The sequence below is a fragment of the Ipomoea nil genome, unplaced genomic scaffold (genome assembly GCF_001879475.1).
Source record: "Ipomoea nil cultivar Tokyo-kokei standard unplaced genomic scaffold, Asagao_1.1 scaffold0205, whole genome shotgun sequence".
Classification (NCBI taxonomy): domain Eukaryota; kingdom Viridiplantae; phylum Streptophyta; class Magnoliopsida; order Solanales; family Convolvulaceae; genus Ipomoea; species Ipomoea nil.
Window position 1 is genome coordinate 271,766 of NW_017616633.1, and position 20,549 is coordinate 292,314.

The following is a 20,549-nucleotide window of genomic DNA, read 5'->3' on the forward strand; positions in this document are numbered from 1 at the left end:
CACTGGAGCAGCAATAGCGAGATTCCAAGCAGTCCCGATCCAGTGTTTATGAAAATGGCGAGACTCCGAAAAAGCAATTTTCAGAGTCCACTGTTGGTAATGATGGAGAGTCCAAGCAATGGAAAATTAATTCCCAGGGAGTCTCGTAGAGGAAAGCTGCAATAAAATTTCAAGACAAATATACATATATATAAATGGTGCATAAATTAAAAGATCACCTGTATTCGGCTGGTCGAAGGTGCAAAGTGAATATCTTGCTGAAGAATGAAAATGCAAAGAAAATGAAGACGTATTTATAGTGTTGTTTGGATGATATGATCCATACGCACTCCGAAACTATCTCAAATTGATAGTGTTATGGTTAGCTTTGGAGTCCTTGTGATGTTAATCACATTTGGACTCAGTTTGCAAGCAGTCTATTTTGTTTGTATTATCAGCAACGTATGCGCGGTTTAGGTGGATTCAATCTCCCAGCAAGAATTATAAGGATAATACAAGTACATTTTATCAAGATATGTGTTGGTGATTTGTGGGCAAGCCGTGTGTTAAGTAATGGAGTGGGGATGAGATAAGGATTATGTATGCGAATTCCTACTCAATTCTAGCTAAAGTTGTGATTTGGTTGTCAAAAACCATGCAAGGAAATTAATGTTAGTCAAAGTTGGGGTCAAATTTGGCTAAAATAGAATGGGCATTTAATGAAATGGTGGATACACTATGGATTTTTCAAATATTGGGCTGTTATCATATTAGGTGTTCTACCATCAAGATATCATTTATTGGACTGCTTTCTCCAAAATTAGACTGCTACGGGTAATTTCGAGACTACCTTCCCTATGCATTTAAGGCACGTCAAGCAAGTCTCGAAGGGGCAATTTGTAAGCATTGAAAATTTAAATAATGGTGTTGGACCGTGGTGAATATTTAATTATTAAATTAATTATTTTAATTAAGCTAGTTGGACTAATATTTATTTAATTGGGTTAATTAAATGACTCATTGAATAGTTAATTGGTCTAATTACTTAATTAATTGTAATTGAATATTGGATTGTTCGGCCCAAGTTGGTGGAATATTTAATTGAGTTGGACCAGGCTGCTTGGATGAATTGGGTTGCCTAATTAGCGGGTTTGACTTGGTCTTGGCCCATCAAAATTATATGTGGATTATATAATTTTGAAGAAATTTGAATATTTGATATTATTTGGAAATTTAATGAAATCATGAACCTGGACGCAATGGTGTCCCGATACATTCCTTAATTTAATTAAAGAAATTAAATTAAATAAGGAATTAAGAGTTGGTTGGAGATTTTCTCTCACCCTCACCACTATAAATAGTGGTTTCATTTTCAAGAATTGGAGCTCTGGAAATCTGCATACTGAAGCTCTGCCGAAGTCTCGCCAGGATATCGTCTGGAACACGCCCGCAGTTGTACTGCGTATACCGCGCTGAGGAACACGTCACTTGAACATCGGAAGCCCTTCTTTGAAGATCAAGCTGCATATTAGCCCTTCATTGAGGAACAAGCTACTAACTCCGGAGACCCTTCAGCAAGGAACTACTCCAGTTCGGCATACTCCCAACTCGGCATACTTCCAGTTCGGCCATACTCGAACTCGGCATACTTCAAGTTCAGCATACTCTGGACTCGGCACACTTCCAATTTGGCATATTCCAAATTTGGCACACATCTAATAGGCATACTTCTAGTAGAGAATCAGAGGACTTCTCATATACAGAGATTGTACCCCTTCTTGATTGATACATACTACTTGTAACCGATACTTTGAATTTTGAATATATACAATTCAAGTTTTTCGCGTTTACAGGATGAAATCGGAATTTTATGCCTACTAAATTTAATGGAATCTACAATTTTATTATTTGTTAGGATGAAATTACAATTTCACGAAATCACAATTCCCTCCAACCATGGAATTACAATTCTTAGGGCTCGTTTGGTTCGCGAAAAATATTTTAAGGGAAGTGGAATTGAAATTCCATGGAAAAACAATTACTAGAAAGATGAATTTCATTGTTTGGTTGATGGAAAAAGAATTACTCGGAATGCTAATTCTATTGTTTGGTTAAATTTGGAATTGTAAGGAATAATGAGTATAAAAGCCTATATGCCCCTACAAATTAATAAAAGTTTTATAATTAAAAAAGAAAGCAAGGGTAAAATAGGCAATCTATTCAATTTTTCTTCCCATCTTCCATGGACAACAAAATCATTGGTCCAACCAAGGATTTTGTTTCCCTTAAATTTGAGGAATTCATTTTCCAATGGAAAATGAATTCCATGAACCAAACACTAGAAAACAACATTTTCCTTCACTTTAAGGAAAATGTTTTCATTTGGAAAACATTTTCCATGAACCAAACATCCCCTTATGGTTTCCATAGGAATTGCAATTCCATAATAAATTACAATTTTATCTTTATTATTTGAATTATTAGTAGTGAGGAAATTCTCAAAATAGTCTTCTGACTAGGGGTGAGCATCGGTCGGTTACGGTTGATAATCGACTGATAACCGAATAACCGATGGTATTTTTTAAATCTCCATAACCGACCGAAATCGACCGAACATACACTCTTAACCGACCAAAACCGATTATGTCGGTTTCGATCGATTATTCGGTTAACCGAATAACCGAACATTCACACACACACACACACACACACACACACACACACACACACACATATATATATATATATAGCAACTGTACGTATATATTAGCTACATTCACAAGTAATATATATTAGCTCTGTTAAATAATCCTTTATGCGCTATAACTTAAATGCGGAAGCACAATTAACAATGATCGCATGTAAATCAAATCAATCAACTAAACAATGTTCATGATCATAGACTTTTAATTAAATAGGAAAGATAGGACTTACTTGGTTTCATTGAAGATGTAATATCTAGATTGAATGAATCAAGAATATAATGCTTCACCTCTCTGATCCGTATACCTTATTCACCTCCTGATGATACGGAGACTAGAAGACTTAGAGATTTGAAACCGTTAAGATCCCTAGAGTTTTCCTGGGTATTTATAGATGTGATGAGAAACTCTCTTTCAAGAAGAATGGGGAACCTTCTTTAGGAATAGAAATCCCTTTAGGAATGTGACCTCCTTTAGGAATAGAAATCCATTTAGGATTGTGAGACCCACAACCTTATCCAGTATACATCTTTTAACCCTTATACACTTAAATTTTAACAGAATGAGAGGGAGGGAATTTCACCAGTAATTCCGCCTTTACACATCACTAATCATCAACGTGAGTACCTTATGGAATTACAACCTTTATTATATAAATCATTGTTAGGAAATAATTATTTCTAGCAGTCTCCCACTGATTCATATGAGCATGACACCTTAATTATATGAATCAACGTTAGGAATAAATTATTTCTAACAATCTCCCACTTGATTCATATGTGCGTGACTTTACAATTTTCAATCCTTATGAGCTCACTTAATATGAAAATGTAAAAGTCACCACCTTATCGAACTTTATTAACCGAATCATGGCGGTTAAAGGCCTGACATAGCGTCCCGCTCCCTTCCATGTATCACAGTTAATAAAAATTCGAACCATAATAATAAGGTAAAATCCGAAAGTACCTTATTCCTTATGTCTTAAACAAGACCATTGTTATCACTTATGAATTATGCATAAATAAGTGATCAACATCAACCATAACAAAATCAAAACCTGAATAGATATCTAAGAGTATCATCAACCTGATGTGCTATCAAACATAAATCCATACATGTATGGCAGAGTTAACCGTTATACAAGGACTTTACCAGTATGCCCATCCTTCCAACATGGCCAATGAAGGTCGTGGGCGTCAATCCCTTAGTCAACGGATCCGTGATCATAAGATCGGTGCCAATGTGCACTATTGATACTCTTTTGATTTTGTACCTTCTCCTTAACAGACAGAAATTTCAAATCCATGTGCTTGGCACCACTAGTATATCTGTCGTTCTTTGAGAAGAACATAGCTGCCGTATTATCACAATGAATCCTCAATGGTTTGGCTATAGTGTCGACAATGCCCAAACCATAAATGAAATTACGCAGCCATGATGATTGAATTGTAGCCTCAAAGCATGCTACAAATTCTGCCTTTATAGTGGAAGTAGCAATGACAGGCTCCTTCACACTCATCCAAGATATTGCTCCATGAGCAAGTGGAAAAAAAAAATATTCGAATGTGGATTTTTGGGTATCCAAACATCCGACATAGTCTGAATCCGAATAACTTATAACCTCCAGGTTATTCGTTTCTTTTATAGTGAGCATGTGGTCCTTAGTGTAAGTATCACATGACCCTCTTTGCAGAATTCCAGTTTATATCTTTCTAAAACTTTGTTAATGTGAGTCTTCTAGGATAAACCTAAAATCCCATGTGATCTATCACAGAATATTTCTTATTCCAATCACATATGAAGTCTCGCCCATATCCTTCATTTCAAAGTTCTTAGAAAGATACTCCTTAACATCACGCTACATCCCTTTATTATTAGTAGCAAGAAGAATGTTGTCAACATGTAATACTAGGATTACAAACTTGCTTCCATTAAACCTTTATGTAGATACACCGATCAACAGTGATCTCTACAAAACCAAATGACAATTTCATGTACCATTGTTTAGAAGCATGTTTTAATCCATAGGTCGACCTCTTCAATCTACATACCAGATTTTCCTTTCATGTGGTCATGAAACCTTGCAGCTGATCCATGTACACTTCCTCTTTTAATTCACCATTCAGAAAGGCAATTTTAACAACCATTTGGCCGAGCTCAAGAACACAATGAGCCACCAAAGCCAAAATAATTCTCAAGGAGAATTATTATCCTGTATGGCTTGGTTAAATGAGACTGGATAATTATCAATGCTCAAGTCACTTTCATTCTCAAGTGCATAAACAATATAGTCATCAGGAATGGCTGATCTTTTCTATCTAGTAAATCTCCTTAATGCCACTTCCTGCTGAGATTGCACTTGATCATCATCTTGAGTTTCAACCTCATCTTCATTTACAATAGCTTCCTCATGTGGAATTGGAGCATCTAGTTGTTGTTGTTCTAAAGTATTTCCATAAGGCTACACTGCAGCAATAGGAACAACAACAGGAAAAAAGGATCACTTGATGAATCTGGATCCATCAATGACTCATTAATCTCAACATTATGAGCTCCCACACTCCCACAGACTTCGCTATTTTAAATGAAGCGAGCATCACCAGACTCAACAATCCTCGTACTTATGATTAGGACAATAAACATGTACCCTTTAGACCTTTCTGGATATCCAATGAAAAAACCACTAATGGTTCTGGATTCCAATTTATTTTCATGTGGATTATATATCGTCACTCCAGCTTGACAGCCCTAAATGTGGAGATGCCTCAAACTAGGTTTCCTTCTTGTCCACAGTTCATAAGGTGTTTTTTAAAAAACAACCTTACTAGGAACCCTATTGAGTAAGTATGCTGTTGTCTTTAATGCATATATCCACAATGAAATAAGCAATGTACAGTTATTGACCTTACTCCTAACCATTTCCCTTAGAGTACGATTTCACCTTTCTTCCACACCATTTTGATGTGGTGTGTCTAGCATTGTGTATTATGCACAAATGCCCTTAGATTCGAGGAATTTCTTTAAATGGGCCGGTAATTTGCCCAACTTTTGATGTTTTCCCATAATACTCATCACCTTTATATGATCTAATTGTCTTTACCTTTCTATTTAACTGACTCTCAACTTCAAATATGAATGTCTCTAGGACATCCACAGACTGAGATCTTTCACGCAGTAAATAGATATAACAGTACCCAGAATGATCATCAATAAGGTAATAAAGTATTTATCACCGCCCTAAGACGGAACATCCTAAAAGGACCACAGATATCTGTATGTATTAAATCAAGTAATCATGAGCTTCTTGTGGCTGAGTGTACTGATACATGTCTGACTTGCTTTACCTTTATGCAATCGACACATGCATTATTCCAGTCATTAAAATCCAATTGAGACAAAATTCCAACCTTAATAAGTCTCAATATCCTTTATTTGGATATATGACAAAGCCTTTTATGCCACAAGTCAGCTGAAGATTCTTTTGGTGCATTCATTAAACAAGGAATTAACGAAGTCAACATTAAGATTTAAACAATATAGTGTATCCAACAAAACACCAAAACCATGAAATGTCTTTTGTTGACACGAACATTTGTCTCCAATCTTAAAGTAAAACCTAACATGTCTAATCTAGTTGCTGAAACAAGATTTCTAGAACATAATGGAATAGACAATTCTCAAGATCAAGGCAGAAGCCTATATCCAACTTAATTCTATAAGTTCCATTGCCTTCAATTCTAGCTTTCATCTTGTTTCCCATGAAAAGAAACTTTTCATTTTCCATTGGAGGTTGAAACATCATAAATTCCCTTCTTTTCCATCCAAGCTTTCCTCTTCAGGCATTCAGCCGTCTTGTGCTCAGGTTTGTTACAAAAATAGCATTTCTGCACTTTATGAACATTACCTTGCACCTTCATAGGATGCTTGCCCTTCTTTTTACTTTTAAACTTGCTGCCATTACCACCGACATTAGGACCGTCATGAAAAGTCAAGTGAGCAACAGGGGGTTTGGAACCTGAGACCTCCCTTTGCCTTGACTCCTCCTGAATCAGCATGGCCTTACATTCCGTTAAAGTCCATTTTCCCTTTTGCTGATTATAATTGATACGGAATTGTTCAAACTCCCTTCCTTAGCAGGATTTGAGAATGAACTCCACAGGAACTCTTTCACCAAGTTCAACATCAAGGCCTTTAAGTCGGTTGTAAATGTTAACCATATGCGTGATGTACTCATCCATGGACTTACTTATGTCATGCCTTTTGGTTGACAATTCATTAATAAGAGTTGCCACCACAGGCTTATCCACAATGTCTGTTTTGGCAAAACTCTTGATCTCTGTCATGAATTCCCTTACATTTCCTGTTTTAGGCATGGAAGGTTTAATACTCGGCGCAATGCTCATCTTAAGAAAGCTAAGCAGCAATCGATTCGACCTTTCCCATGTCTCCCACAGCTTTTTATCAGCTTCTGAGCTAGCAGCAGTAGGTTCAACGGGCTTATCCTGAAGAAGAGCGGACTCGGGTCCATGCATGCCAGCATTAAACTTGACATACTCGATCCAGTCATCATAATTATGCCCGTCGAACTTGATGCCTCCACCATTAAAGTGTGGTACCATGGTGTTCACTGCAAACATTTATCTCACATATCAATTGCTTTGAGTAACAAACATTTATTCAGACTATAATTTATAAACCTTAAGTTTGCATTTAAATCCGCCTTTGGGTCAAATTTAAATACAATGTCAATTTACCGACATGCATCATTCACACATACTTGAATGAGATTATTCATCATGTTTCAATTTAATATATAGGCCATCTTTGGACATGCACTACATATTAACAAAACAAGAATCATAATCTCCTAAATTGTCATTAATCACATGTCTGATCTACCTTTGGGCAACCGCTAGAACCATGTGTTAATGATCACAAACGTTTATCAATCCTTTAGTGTCATTCAATGATGCAAAAAACCTGTGTACGATAAACATTTGTAAACATAAATAATTATTTAGTTATTTCCTTGAGTGGGCCACTTTGGTGACTAACGCACTCGTCTTATGCTAATAATTTATTTATGTGAATAAACCTTAATTTATGTTGTAACATAAACATAAATGATTATTTAGCTATTACCATGAGTGGGCCGCTTTGGCGACTAACACATTCGCCTTATGCTAATAACTCATTTATGTCAGTAAACCTTAATTTATATATATGCTATAAACATAAATGATTATTAGCTATTACCTTGAGTGGGCCGCTTTGGCGACTAACGCACTCGCTTTATGCTAATAATTCATTTATAAACATATATATAAACCAAAAGTGGATAAAACCTCCAACCATAATTGATCCCAAATGAGCCTATAATTTAAAGCAAGTCCTTAGGGGTCGTTTGGTTCACGGAATGTCAGATTACCTTAGGGAATGTTAGATTGCTGGGAATGTTAGATTACTGGGAATGTTAGATTCCTGTGTTTGGTTAAAATTGGGGTATGTAATATAATCATGTTTGGTTTAGGGTTATCTTTTATTCACACACTATAATATCCTTAACATATTTTTATATATTTTAATAAATTTAAAAATTAAAATAAATAAATAAGATAACGGTATCATATATAATTACATGATTTTAAAATATTCGCTAAAATATTGAACTTGAGAAACAAAATTATTTTATATGCTAACCTAACATAATAAAAATAAAAAATATATAATTACAAAAATAATTATATATATATATATATATATGTGTGTGTGTGTGTGTGTGTGTGTGTGTGTGTGTGTGTGTGTGTGTGTAATAAACTAACATAATCAAGGTTATCTTACATAACCTTAGAAATTGAAGGGAATCACATTCCCTTCAAAATCCTATGTGGAGGGAATATGACATTTCTGGGGAATGTTAGATTCCCTGAGATAATGTGAACCAAACATAGGAATGTGAGATTTGGAATGTCACATTCCCTTGGTTATGTTATATAACCTAAACCAAACGCCCCCTTAATGCCTTAAATAGACCAAACAACTCAAATATAAACCCAAATTAAATGAGTTTAGAATTTAAAGCAAATCCATAATACTTTAAATAACCCAAATAGACTCAAATATAAACACAAATTAAATGAGCCTAAAATTTAAAGTGAGTCCATAATACTTTAAATAAACCCAAATAAACTCAATTTAATTGTCCAAACAAAATAAACCTTAATTTATATGTCGTTCTCTTATAACATATAATTCATGATTTGATAGAGACAAACCATATAACATATGAATCATATATCGTACGAACACTATACAACAAACATGATTCCATATGATTCAATTCCAAAACATATATACATTACAGTATATACATACCAACCATATATGTTTGTTAATTATTCCAACATAGCAAAGAACTTACAGTACATACTGTCATATTGAAACCAAATGTTTAATTAATCCAGTAACAAACATCTATCACAGCATGCATGTACGTATACAATTAACATATATAAAACATATACAGTACAATACATACACAAGATATAAATATATCTTGAATAGTACGTACAAATACATATGTACTGATGCTAATTATGTTGACGTCAAAAGAAGACCAAAAATTGGTTTCAATCACAGTATGATAGTATGAACAGTGCGTATATGAATCGATAGCAGTCGACAAAACAAATCATATGAACAGCGGCATATACAGTACAATACATACACAAGATATAAATATATCTTGAATAGTACGTACAAATACATATGTACTGATGCTAATTATGTTGACGTCAAAAGAAGACCAAAAATTGGTTTCAATCACAGTATGATAGTATAAACAGTGCGTATATGAATCGTTAGCAATCGACAAAACAAATCATACGAACAGCGGCAATCGACAAACCTTATAATTAAAAAATCCCCAAATATCATGACCCCTAATTTTAGTGATTAATCAATTTACAAGCAGGCTCTAATACTAAATGTTAAATAATCCTTTATGCGCTATAACTTAAATGCGGAAGAACAATTAACAATGATCGCATGTAAAACAAATCAATCAACTAAACAATGTTCATGATCATAGACTTTTAATTAAATAGGAAAGATAGGACTTACTTGGTTCCATTGAAGATGTAATCTCTAGATTGAATGAATCAAGAATATAATGCTTCACCTCTCTGATCCGTATACCTTATTCACCTTCTGATGATAGGGAGACTAGAAGACTTAGAGATTTGGAACCGTTAAGATCCCTAGAGTTTTCCTGGGTATTTATAGATGTGATGAGAAACCCTCTTTCAAGAAGAACGGGGATCCTCCTTTAGGAATAGAAATCCCTTTAGGAATGTGACCTCCTTTAGAAATAGAAATCCCTTTAGGATTTTGAGACCCACAACCTTATCCAGTATACATCTTTTAACCCTTATACACTTAAATTTTAACAGAATGAGAGGAAGGGAATTTCACCAGTAATTCCGCCTTTACACATCACTAATCATCAACGTGAATATCTTATGAAATTACAACCTTTATTATATAAATCGTTGTTAGGAAATAATTATTTCTAAGAAGCTCATCTACGTATATATACAAATTTACAGTAACTAAATAAACTTACTATCTTTCAGTAAGTTTATTTAGTTACTGCATAGTGTATATATGGAGATTTGCACAACAGCCACAACTAACATATTATAATATTTATTATATATATATATATATATATATATATATATATATATATATATAATAGCGTCGGTTATTCGGTGACCGCGGTTATTACACCTTCATAACTGATAAATAATCGAATAACTTTTTTTTTAAGGCTTATAACCGATAACCGAAATTATCGGTCGGTTCGGTTATCGGTTTTGTCGATTTTTTGGTAATTATGCTCACCCCTACTTCTGACTATGGTCCTTTCTCAAATTGGTCCTATAACTTTTAATTGAACCCAAACTGGTCATCCAATTATTAGATTTTAAGCCAAACCGATCATCTGTTAGTTAGACGCGAACTTGGCCGTCAAATTAGAGGGAAAAATTGGAAATTTACATTGCCTCTAATATGACTGCCAAGTTCACGCCTAACTAACAGACGATCGATTTGACTTAAAATCTAATAGTCTGAGGATCAATTAAAAGTTATAGGACCAATTTGAGAAAATACCATAGTCGGAGAACCATTTTGAGAATTTCATCTTACAAGAGTATTTTAGTCTTTATACAATTTTTTTTTTCAATTTATAGTCATTTTGTTTCTGCCTACCAAGTAATAAAATTTAAAATGTTCAGGTTATTTTTTCTCTACTAAATTACAATTCATTTCTCTTTAATTCCTTCCTTCCAACGGAATGAAACGACACATGATTGTGGCAAATTATATTGTGAAACTGTGTCCACCTTGCAAGGTGGACACAGTTCCAAAAATGTTCATAATTATGAATATATAGTTCAAAAATTATGAATATATAGTTCTATAATTATTAACATATAGTTCTGTAATTAGGAATATAGAGATTCAATAATTGTGAATATGAAGTTTAAAAATTATGAATATATAATTTTATAATTATAAACATATAGTTCAGCAATTATGAACATAAAGTTCTGTAATTGTGAATAAATTCAATAATTATGAATATACAAAGTTCAAAAATTATGAATATATAACTTTATAATTATAAGGTTCAATAATTATGACATAGAATCGTGTCCACTATGCAATGATGGCCTTATTGGTACAATGTCAAACATGAGAAAAAGGTGTTGTTGGAGCGTTTCTATTGCTCCGAAAACATTCCCAAATGATTTGGGAAAGCAAAGAGGAACTTGTAAGCACTGAAAGTAAAGCATACTTGCACATTTCGAAAAAAATGGAAAAAGCAAAAAAGAAAAACATACTTAAAAAGAGGAATATACTATTAGAAGATCATTTGGAGCTACAAATCTTGTATTAAATATTGGCAATTAGGCTGTAGATGAGTGCAGTAGTTGAATTTGTTTAAAGAAATAACCAGTGTTTGATCCAAGCTAAGATCATTCTTCAGGAAAATCAAGAAGGAACCCCCCCTCGCGCGCGCGACAGAGATGTGGGAATCAATCTGCCTCACGGTAGCGGCCACCGCCGGTAACAACATCGGCAAAGTCCTCCAGAAGAAGGGCACCATCATCCTCCCCCCTCTCTCATTCAAGCTAAAGGTGTGTTTTTGGTTATGGAGATTCAGATCACAGTAATTCTTTGCAGGTTTATGAAATCTGGGTATCTTATCAAATTTACTGCTGTTTCTTGTTTGTTCTTTCTTAAGAAGTATGGATGTGAGGAATTGGCCAATCTTATCTTTAGATTCGTGTTTTGTCAATCTGGCATTGGAGTTTTACATGGGGTTAGCCTTTGATGATTTGGTGATTAGGATATGCTGTGAACTGTGATCCACATAAATGATGATGTGTTTGATTGGGTTGCTTTTATGCATTCTTGGAACTTCTTAAAATTAATTCAAAGGGTTATGAACTTATGATGCTTTTACTACATTTTTGCACCAAATTTTGTAAGAATGTCGTGCTGCCTCTCTTGATTGACTTGTAGTAGAATAATATGAAGGGTAATGACACATGCCACAAACCATCTTAAATGGTATAAGATTCGGTACAAATAACATTTGCCTTTATAACTTTTGTAGTTGATATTGATGGTTTTATTCTTAAGAGTCCATTGTTTTATGTTCGTACTTTATGCTGGCATATCACAGTCCTTGTCAATGTATTTAAATGTAATAACTATTGAAAAACTTCTGAAAGGGTACACACAAACATTGACAAGTATTCTTATCTAATAAAGTGGGAATATTTATTTTATTTTTGCTCCAAGGTTTATTATTTAAGTCTTTGAAAAGGAGTTTGTGATTTTACATTAAAAATGTTCAGTTTATATTTCACAGAATTCCAAGGAAATTCAGCAATTTTAAGCCAATCATATTAGAAATTAAAGTCAAACATCTTCCTCTGTACTTACAGTCATTTTAATTTAGAGTAGTTTTTCTGACAAATCAACCTAACTTTGTGAAGTGTAATTGTGATCTGATTATAGTCGAGATACATTCAGATGTATATGTGGCTGTACCTTAGTATCATATGTGGCTAGGGCTTATTTCTAGATTTGATTTTGTCCAACTCTTATTCTTGATGAGGTGCTACAAGCATTTACCTGTTGGAAGTTTCTGTTAAATAATACTCCGTACATTAGTGTACTTTTTATCTGTTAATTGATTAGTTTTAGAACATTAAATGTCTTGATTCTATTCAGCCTCTCAGTAATTTTGAGCGGTTTGTGTTTGCAGGTGATAAGAGCATATGCTTTTAACAAAGTTTGGGTTATAGGCTTCCTAATGGATATTTTTGGAGCCCTCTTAATGTTGCGAGCATTATCTCTGGCCCCAGTAAGTGCATCAGCAGTAAACTTGTGGTTATGTATGCTTGGTTTCCCTCCATTGGACTTTGGATTCAGTTGCACGGCTCATTTAATTAAAATACTCCTACCAACCAAATTTAACTGGTAGAACATTATGGTTAATAGACTATAAACAAGAAGCGTGCAGAACATTAGCTTCAATGTTCATCCCATCATATCTTAAAAGTTATGACCTTGATTATACCTTTCAGGTTTCTGTCATTCAGCCTGTTTCTGGCAGTGGGCTTGCCATCCTTTCAATCTTTTCACATTTTTATCTGAAGGAGATTATGAACACTATTGATTGGGTGGGAATCACTTTGGCTGGCATTGGCACTATAGGTAATGTAAGTCCTTGGAGCTAAATGTTTTAACAAAGAAACTAAAAATGGCTTTACATCTTAGACAAGGCCAATTCTGCTTTAACCATGTCTAAGGAGGGACTCATTCATCTAAGAAAATGTTGGTCCCAGCAGAAATGCGGAACTACTGGGAGCAATCATATTCTTTGTGACATAAATTTTCATTTATTATTATTTTTATTCTTTTAAGCATGAGTTCTTAAACCTTAATTATTTTTGGTTCCTGGAAGTAGACAAGTCATATAAGGAAAGAGGAAAAATCTTTAAGTTGTAGCTAAGAGAAGTAACCGTAATATTTTTCAGTCAACTACCGGAGATTTCATTTGTTTTCCATGTGGATTATTTTACTCATAAAAATAGTTTATTTTATGTGCCATTAATCGTGTTATGGTTTACTTAATATATGTAAATGTGGGCATGCAGGTGTTGGTGCTGGAGGGGAGGAGCAGAGCGCTTCATCAATCTCCATTTTCAATTTACCATGGCTGGCATTTGCTGTTGCATTCTTGTTTGTAGGTATCTTACTCTATGTGCCATCTGATACTCCAAATTAGAATATGGATATGTATGATAAGTTTTATCAAGACATAAAATTATTACTTATCAAGGATAAAAGTAAAAAATTATCATTTCACTAACATTCTAATATTTGACTAAAAATAAAATCATTGTGAATCTGAATAACGTGTCTTTATTGTGCTTTACCAAGAAAATGGATTTATCATCATCTTCAATTACTTGTGATTTTTGCAAACATTGTTCTGCTTTTTTAATAAGTTGCAATCTTAAATTTGCCACAAATCTCAAACTTCCTGGGTTTATGGGTGCTTTTGGAAACTGGTTTCTGCTCATACTCAGTCGTCTAACTTGGACTGCTAGAGAAGTTTCTCACTTGTCTCACCCTAACCGTCCCCCACCCCCTCAAATACCCACCTTTTTGCAATGGTCTCAGAAGTTTTTGTTGAATGTAGGTGCTCCTTAATGGCTGGCTTCGCATCTATAGACGCCAACGAAGAGAACAAGAGTTGGTATGGATTTTCTTTTCCACTGATAAACTATTTCTTTGAAGCTTCTTGATATTTGATGACACTTATCCATCGTGCAGGTACAGTATGAAGTGATTGAGGAAATAATTTATGGGTTGGAGTCTGGCATTTTGTTTGGGTACATAAATTGAATTTTCTTTCTGAATGACAATGAATGCTCTGTAAAATGTTGACAAATTTGAGGACCAACCTTCATTTTATGCATTAGTAGGAAGGGTCCAATTGATCTTCTGAATGCATGCTTTCTTGAGGCATCTCCAATTTGAGCAGAGAAATAAATAAGGTTATTATTGCAGGATGTCATCTGTTATATCGAAAATTGGGTTTTTATTTTTGGAGCAAGGCTTCTCGAAACTGCTGGTACCCGTTTGTATCTCGATCAGCATATGCTGTAGCGCTTCTGGGTTTGTGTATCAGGTATTTTTTAACAAAGTAACAGCCCAGCATAAAACCATTTAACTTGTATTCCATGCATATACCTATCAGTGTTTGTTAAGAAAAAAGGTTGTGTTTCCTTTGAAAATGAAAACAGACACGCGGTTTGAAGCATGGGAGAGCAATTGTAGTGTCCACATGTGCTGCGGTTGCATCAATTGTTACTGGTGTACTTGCTGGTATGCTTGCTTTGGGAGAGCGCTTGCCTTCAGCGCCAATGGCTCGTCTCTCACTTTTGCTCGGATGGTATTTATACTTGTGTTTTGTCCCCCAAATTTATTCATAATCCAGAGTGAATAACCTTGTAGCTCTCTTAAACACTAATACTGCTCTAGATCGATCTTATTATGATGATGATGATGATACAGGCTATTCATTGTGATGGGTGTGATTCTGCTGGTAACTTCATCGCGGCTTCTGCGACTCCTTCCACGCCCATTTAGGCGTCTTTTGAGCGTGGAAAGAAACCAGGGACTACGCCAGGTGCGCACTAGAGAACGAGAACCTAGTCCTACCGCTGTTATCCAAGCCTCAACGTTGCATCACCTCATAACATCTCCATCCAAAGATAAATCTTGATCACTCACTATTTACTCAAATACAATAACCTCATCTCAAGCTTTTTTCTTCTCACATGCTGTACAGTTCAGTAATACATCACCACATTGCAAATTTGCAAGAGAGAACATTTTTTTTTTTTTTTTTTTTTCACACATTCATTAATTGTCACTGGAAAGACAAAAAGAATGGTTCATGTGATTCATATGTTTGTTGTGTTGTATTTGTATTATTATTATAGATGGGCTGCATTATCAATTTGTCCACTTGATTGTTTCGTGTTTAAGTAAAACTCAACAGCCCTCCAGCCCACACACCCAAAAAAAAAAAAACAGTAAATTTTGTAATGAGTTAATACCCAATTTTGGTCCTTTGACCATTAGGATTTTATCAATTTGATCCTCGACTACCAAAATTGGTCAATTTAATCCATAGTTATACAATTTTTACTTAAAATGGTCCATCAACTATTAGGATTTTACCAATTTGGTCATCGACTACTAAGTTGCTCAATTTAGTACCTAACTATGCAATTTTTACCTAAAATGGTTCCTCGACTATTAAGTTTAGTGTGGATTTGGGGACCTTTTTTGGAGAGTCAAGAACTAAAGTGGTGAAATTTTAATAGTTGATGGACCATTTTAGATAAAAATTGCATAGTTAGGGACTAAATTGAGCAACTTTAGTAGTCAAGGACCAAAGTGGTGAAACCTTAAAGTCGATGAACCATTTTAGGTAAAAATTACATAGTTAGGGACTAAATTGAGCAACTTTGATAGTCGAGGATCAAAGTGGTGAAATCATAATATTAGAGGGACCAAATTGGTATTAACTCTTTTGTAATCTCAATATTGGTATCTTTTTACTCTTAGCCCTGCGAAGTACGAAATCTCTCTTTCTTTTACGAATTACTCCCAAACCTACGAATATTAGGTCTGGGAGTAATTCTAGGAGTAATTCGTAAAAGAAAGAGAGATTTCGCACTTCACAAGGCTGAGAGTAAAGAGAGACCAATATTGAGATGACTGAATTGTCCCTTTGTTTAACACCAATTTGACGAAATAACAAACGAATGACTAAATTGAGCAAAAATACAAAAGTCTGTGACTGCATTAGATCACCAAAATTATTTAGATCAAAATTAATTGAGAAAAATTACGATAATCGATAATTATTTTGGGTATTAACTCAATTCGAAATGATCTATATGATTTTTCTATTAGACAATGAGTGCATTATAAAATATTACAAATCTATAATCAATTAGCATATGATGAGTCTACTCTATGTAGAGAGATTAGAAAGACTTTGATCCAAGTTATCATGTACACTAATACCTTGCAAATTGAGTCGACTATCCGTAATATGTATATTAATACATTGCAAACTGAATTGGTTGGTGTCTCTTGGTTAGTAGCGGTACCGTCTAGGTGGCATGATATTACATTCTAAGTTTTTTTTTTTTTTTTTTTTTTTTTAAATAATTTTAAATACTATTAATCTATTAGAATGTATTCATACATACTTTTCTCAACCTACAGAAACACAAAGGGTCAATCCTTTTACACTGGGGTTTAAACTTGAGACCTCTCATTTAATAGATTATGTTGTCACTAAGCAATAAGCATAGGTCAGCCAATCTACCCGTTGCATGCTAGTTGTGCAATAATGATCCTATTTGGTAAAATAGTTAGCTTATTAGTTTATTTGACCACTATTAGCTGTTTGACTTGGATTAAAAAATCAATATAAGTGTTTGGTTAATCAGTTTTTTGTAACTCTAAAATGCTAAAATTTAAAAAGCTGTTTAAAGCAACTTATTCAATTAACTTTTTAAAAAAAGAAATTATACCAAACAGCTGTTAGCTAACAGTTAATTTACTAAACATATTTTTACAATTAGTTAATGTTATCAACTAGTCATACTCTCTAATCCAATCAGCTAATTGTCATTTACTAAAGATGGCAAATATCTTTGAAATTGAGTCGCTTATCCCAACTATGTACAGTAATACCTTGAAAATTGGTTGGTGTCTCTTGATTGGTGGCGGTACATTCAAGTGACTATTATAGACTTTATTGTCATTATTACAGGTGTAGATTGGTCAATCTACCCGTTGCATGCCAAGTTGAACTAGTTGGCATGTTTCCCCAATTTAGTGAGCTTGGATCATTCTCTCAAAAAGCTGATTCTTAGATCTGAAAAATTGGGTTCATGTTTAAATTACTATATCTATAACCTTAGGTCAAAAGCCAATTTATCATCCAATGTTGCAGAATACGTTAGGCAGGCGTCTAGCGTCTAAAGCATTTAGCTGGCCTAATAATATTCGAATATATCATCTCTACTTTTCTTACGCAGGGCAATAAATTGTTAAAGTGTTATAATCCCTAAAAATAGTCAACTGCATATATTAGATGGTTAGTTGAGTACATGGTTGGAGAAATATAAAAGAGGAATAACCGAGTAGGTAAAAAAAGCACTCGCCGAGTTGGCGCCTAGGGTGCTTAGTCAGTCAATTAATCGGTCAACCGATAAAAACCGTCTAGGGCTGGAATCGCCTTAGTCTAAGGGAACCTAGTGCCTAGACTGATTTTTACAACACTGTTACCCTCTCGCATAAATAGTAAAAATAAAAATGTAAATTTTTTTTTTTTGAGAAGAATAAAATTGAAAGTTTTGGGAATAGTTTTCTCTTGGAAGAAGTTAGAGGGTTGGGTCCAAGGAGTTGGAATCTTGGAAAGAGTCCACAAGGAAGACGACCTTAGTAGGGCAGCCATAACAGTAAAATCCAATGAAAGTTTGATTTGGAACCATGTAAATAGTTGCTGACCTTTCTTAGCTGTTTTGGGTCCAAAGAAAAGAGGTCCCCATTGCTAAAGAGATTGAAAACTATGCCTTGGATGGGAGGCCGTCGTTATATTGTGGACCAAGCCACTAAGGTCCACCATAAATATGGTAAATCTTGATCCATATTATATACACTAATTATTTTACGCGCTTTACACGAATGGGATAATGCCCAATTATTATTTTTAAATAAGTATTACAAAGTATATATATATATCAATGTATTATTATGCATAGACAAATAAATATTGAATTTGTTTATTTAAATCGGTAATTTAAAGTATATAAATGTAAGATAATATATGAGAGATTGATTATAATTGTCACTTAAATAAATGTTTGTAATTTTGTAATAACGCTAGCCTAAAAGCGATAGTCTAAATAAATATTACTTTTGTTTTAAATTTCTCTAATTCTTCTTAATTCTCTTTTGGGTAGCACTGTCATTGTCTTCATCTTCAGTACATGCCCTTTTTTTTTTATTGGTACTGTGTCATGTGCAATTGTGTTACTAGTGATAACATAGAGAGATTCATCGTGCAATTAGATTATGGTGTAGGAAGCTTTATATTTGTCTTGCTGTATATATGACTGAGATCTTAGATTCTTAGTTGTACTATGAACTCTTCATCTTACAAGTACCTATTGATATTTGGCAGTGGTAGTTTTTCCCCTACATGTTTCATGTGTTTGAGATGTGTGTCGCAGGTTATCATGTAAAAGTATTGAACAAAATATTAATATTTATTATATGTGTAAAATACTTGGTAAATAAAATATATATATATATATATATATATATATATATATATATATATATATATATAAAACATATTTTGTATTATAAATTTGATTTTTTTTTGAAGAAATAAATTTGATATTTAATTACAAGATAATGTAAAAAGAAGACAATGGACAATGTAGTGAATATAATAAATAGTATATTTGAAGGTAAGAAATCTTTGAATTGTAGAAAATAAATATAATATAACTAATAAAATTATATTTTCTTTTTAAATAAAAGACATTATAGACATCTAATTCTAAATTAATTAAATGCATATGCATTAGTTTTTGTTGTAGCTATTAATTTATTTAATTTAATACGAGTAATAAAGTGGCGTACATATTTAATTTAATAGGCCTAACTCTCTTGGGCTCTTATTAGTATAGTAGATATATTCGATTCGACTAGAATATTCAAATTCGGAATACCTTAACTTGATTTGTTTAAAAAGTTTTAATATGAAATAAAAATATAAAATAATACACACACACACACACACACACATATATATATATATATATATATATATATATATATATATATATATTCAAATCGTATATCTCTAGTTAAACCTCGTTAATCGAATCAGACACATAAAATGAGACGAAAGGAGTATATATAATATATGTGAGTGACGTAATTAAGTCTTCCATGTTCATGGCACAGTTTGAAGATGGAAACAAACTCCAATTGGATAATCACCTTATTGGCCCCCAGGCCAACCCCAAGTACTCGACTCGTGGAGAACTGCATGTGAGTTGTAGTTGGCATATCCATTGAGAATGAGGACAGCTGGACTTGGGATCTCTATATCGAGAATATTACGTCAAACTTTTTTTTTTTTTTTTTTTTTTAAATAATAGTTTCACACTTTGTCCCTTAATAGGCCTGACTTAGTACGAATGGGGTTAATCTGAATATGATATGCACTTAAAGGGCAAATTATACCGTGGATTGCGGTCCACCATGCATTGTGGTCCATACATCAAATATGTACTGCAGTTTTATTTTAACACAATTACAGTATCAATTTGATATAATTACCGTTATTCACGCTCAAGTTAGTTGTTCCATATTTCTAGGTCATTCGTATTAGGACTATTAGGACTCTATTATCCATATTAGACTAGGATTATATTATTCGTGTTAGACTAGGATTCTATCTAGCATCTCTATATATTCGCTCCCTGTACTCTCAGACATTATTATTGAATACAATACAATTATATTCTCATCTGGTATTAGTTAGCCAGGGTTTTCTTTTCCAACATCCATGTTCCTCACTTCGTAGCAGTAGCCGATGGCATCAAACCAAGATACATCGTATCAGAAGCGGTACGGTCAACGACGTGACGTTGATGATCCGTGTCAAAT

The 20,549-nt window shown here is 33.7% G+C and overlaps 1 protein-coding gene across 1 annotated transcript; it reads left to right on the forward strand.

The window, feature by feature from the left end:
• The first annotated feature begins 11,458 nt into the window (after window positions 1-11,458).
• LOC109190718 (probable magnesium transporter NIPA9) lies at window positions 11,459-15,803 on the forward strand. The gene is made up of 9 exons (XM_019341289.1): window positions 11,459-11,887; window positions 13,027-13,125; window positions 13,349-13,478; window positions 13,922-14,010; window positions 14,470-14,526; window positions 14,604-14,662; window positions 14,841-14,961; window positions 15,077-15,225; window positions 15,348-15,803. Exons 1-9 carry the CDS (start codon window positions 11,777-11,779, stop codon window positions 15,556-15,558), a joined length of 1,026 nt encoding a protein of 341 aa, XP_019196834.1. The 5' UTR covers window positions 11,459-11,776; the 3' UTR covers window positions 15,559-15,803.
• The last annotated feature ends 4,746 nt before the right edge of the window (window positions 15,804-20,549 follow it).

Excerpts from the sequence above, each read along its gene's own strand:
- LOC109190718 (XM_019341289.1), top strand. The coding sequence starts at position 11,777 with ATGTGGGAATCAATCTGCCTCACGGTAGCGGCCACCGCCGGTAACAAC. Across the intron at positions 11,888-13,026 it reads CTCTCTCATTCAAGCTAAAG|GTGATAAGAGCATATGCTTT; the intron begins GTGTGTTTTTGG and ends TTGTGTTTGCAG. Across the intron at positions 14,962-15,076 it reads CTTCTGGGTTTGTGTATCAG|ACACGCGGTTTGAAGCATGG; the intron begins GTATTTTTTAAC and ends AAATGAAAACAG.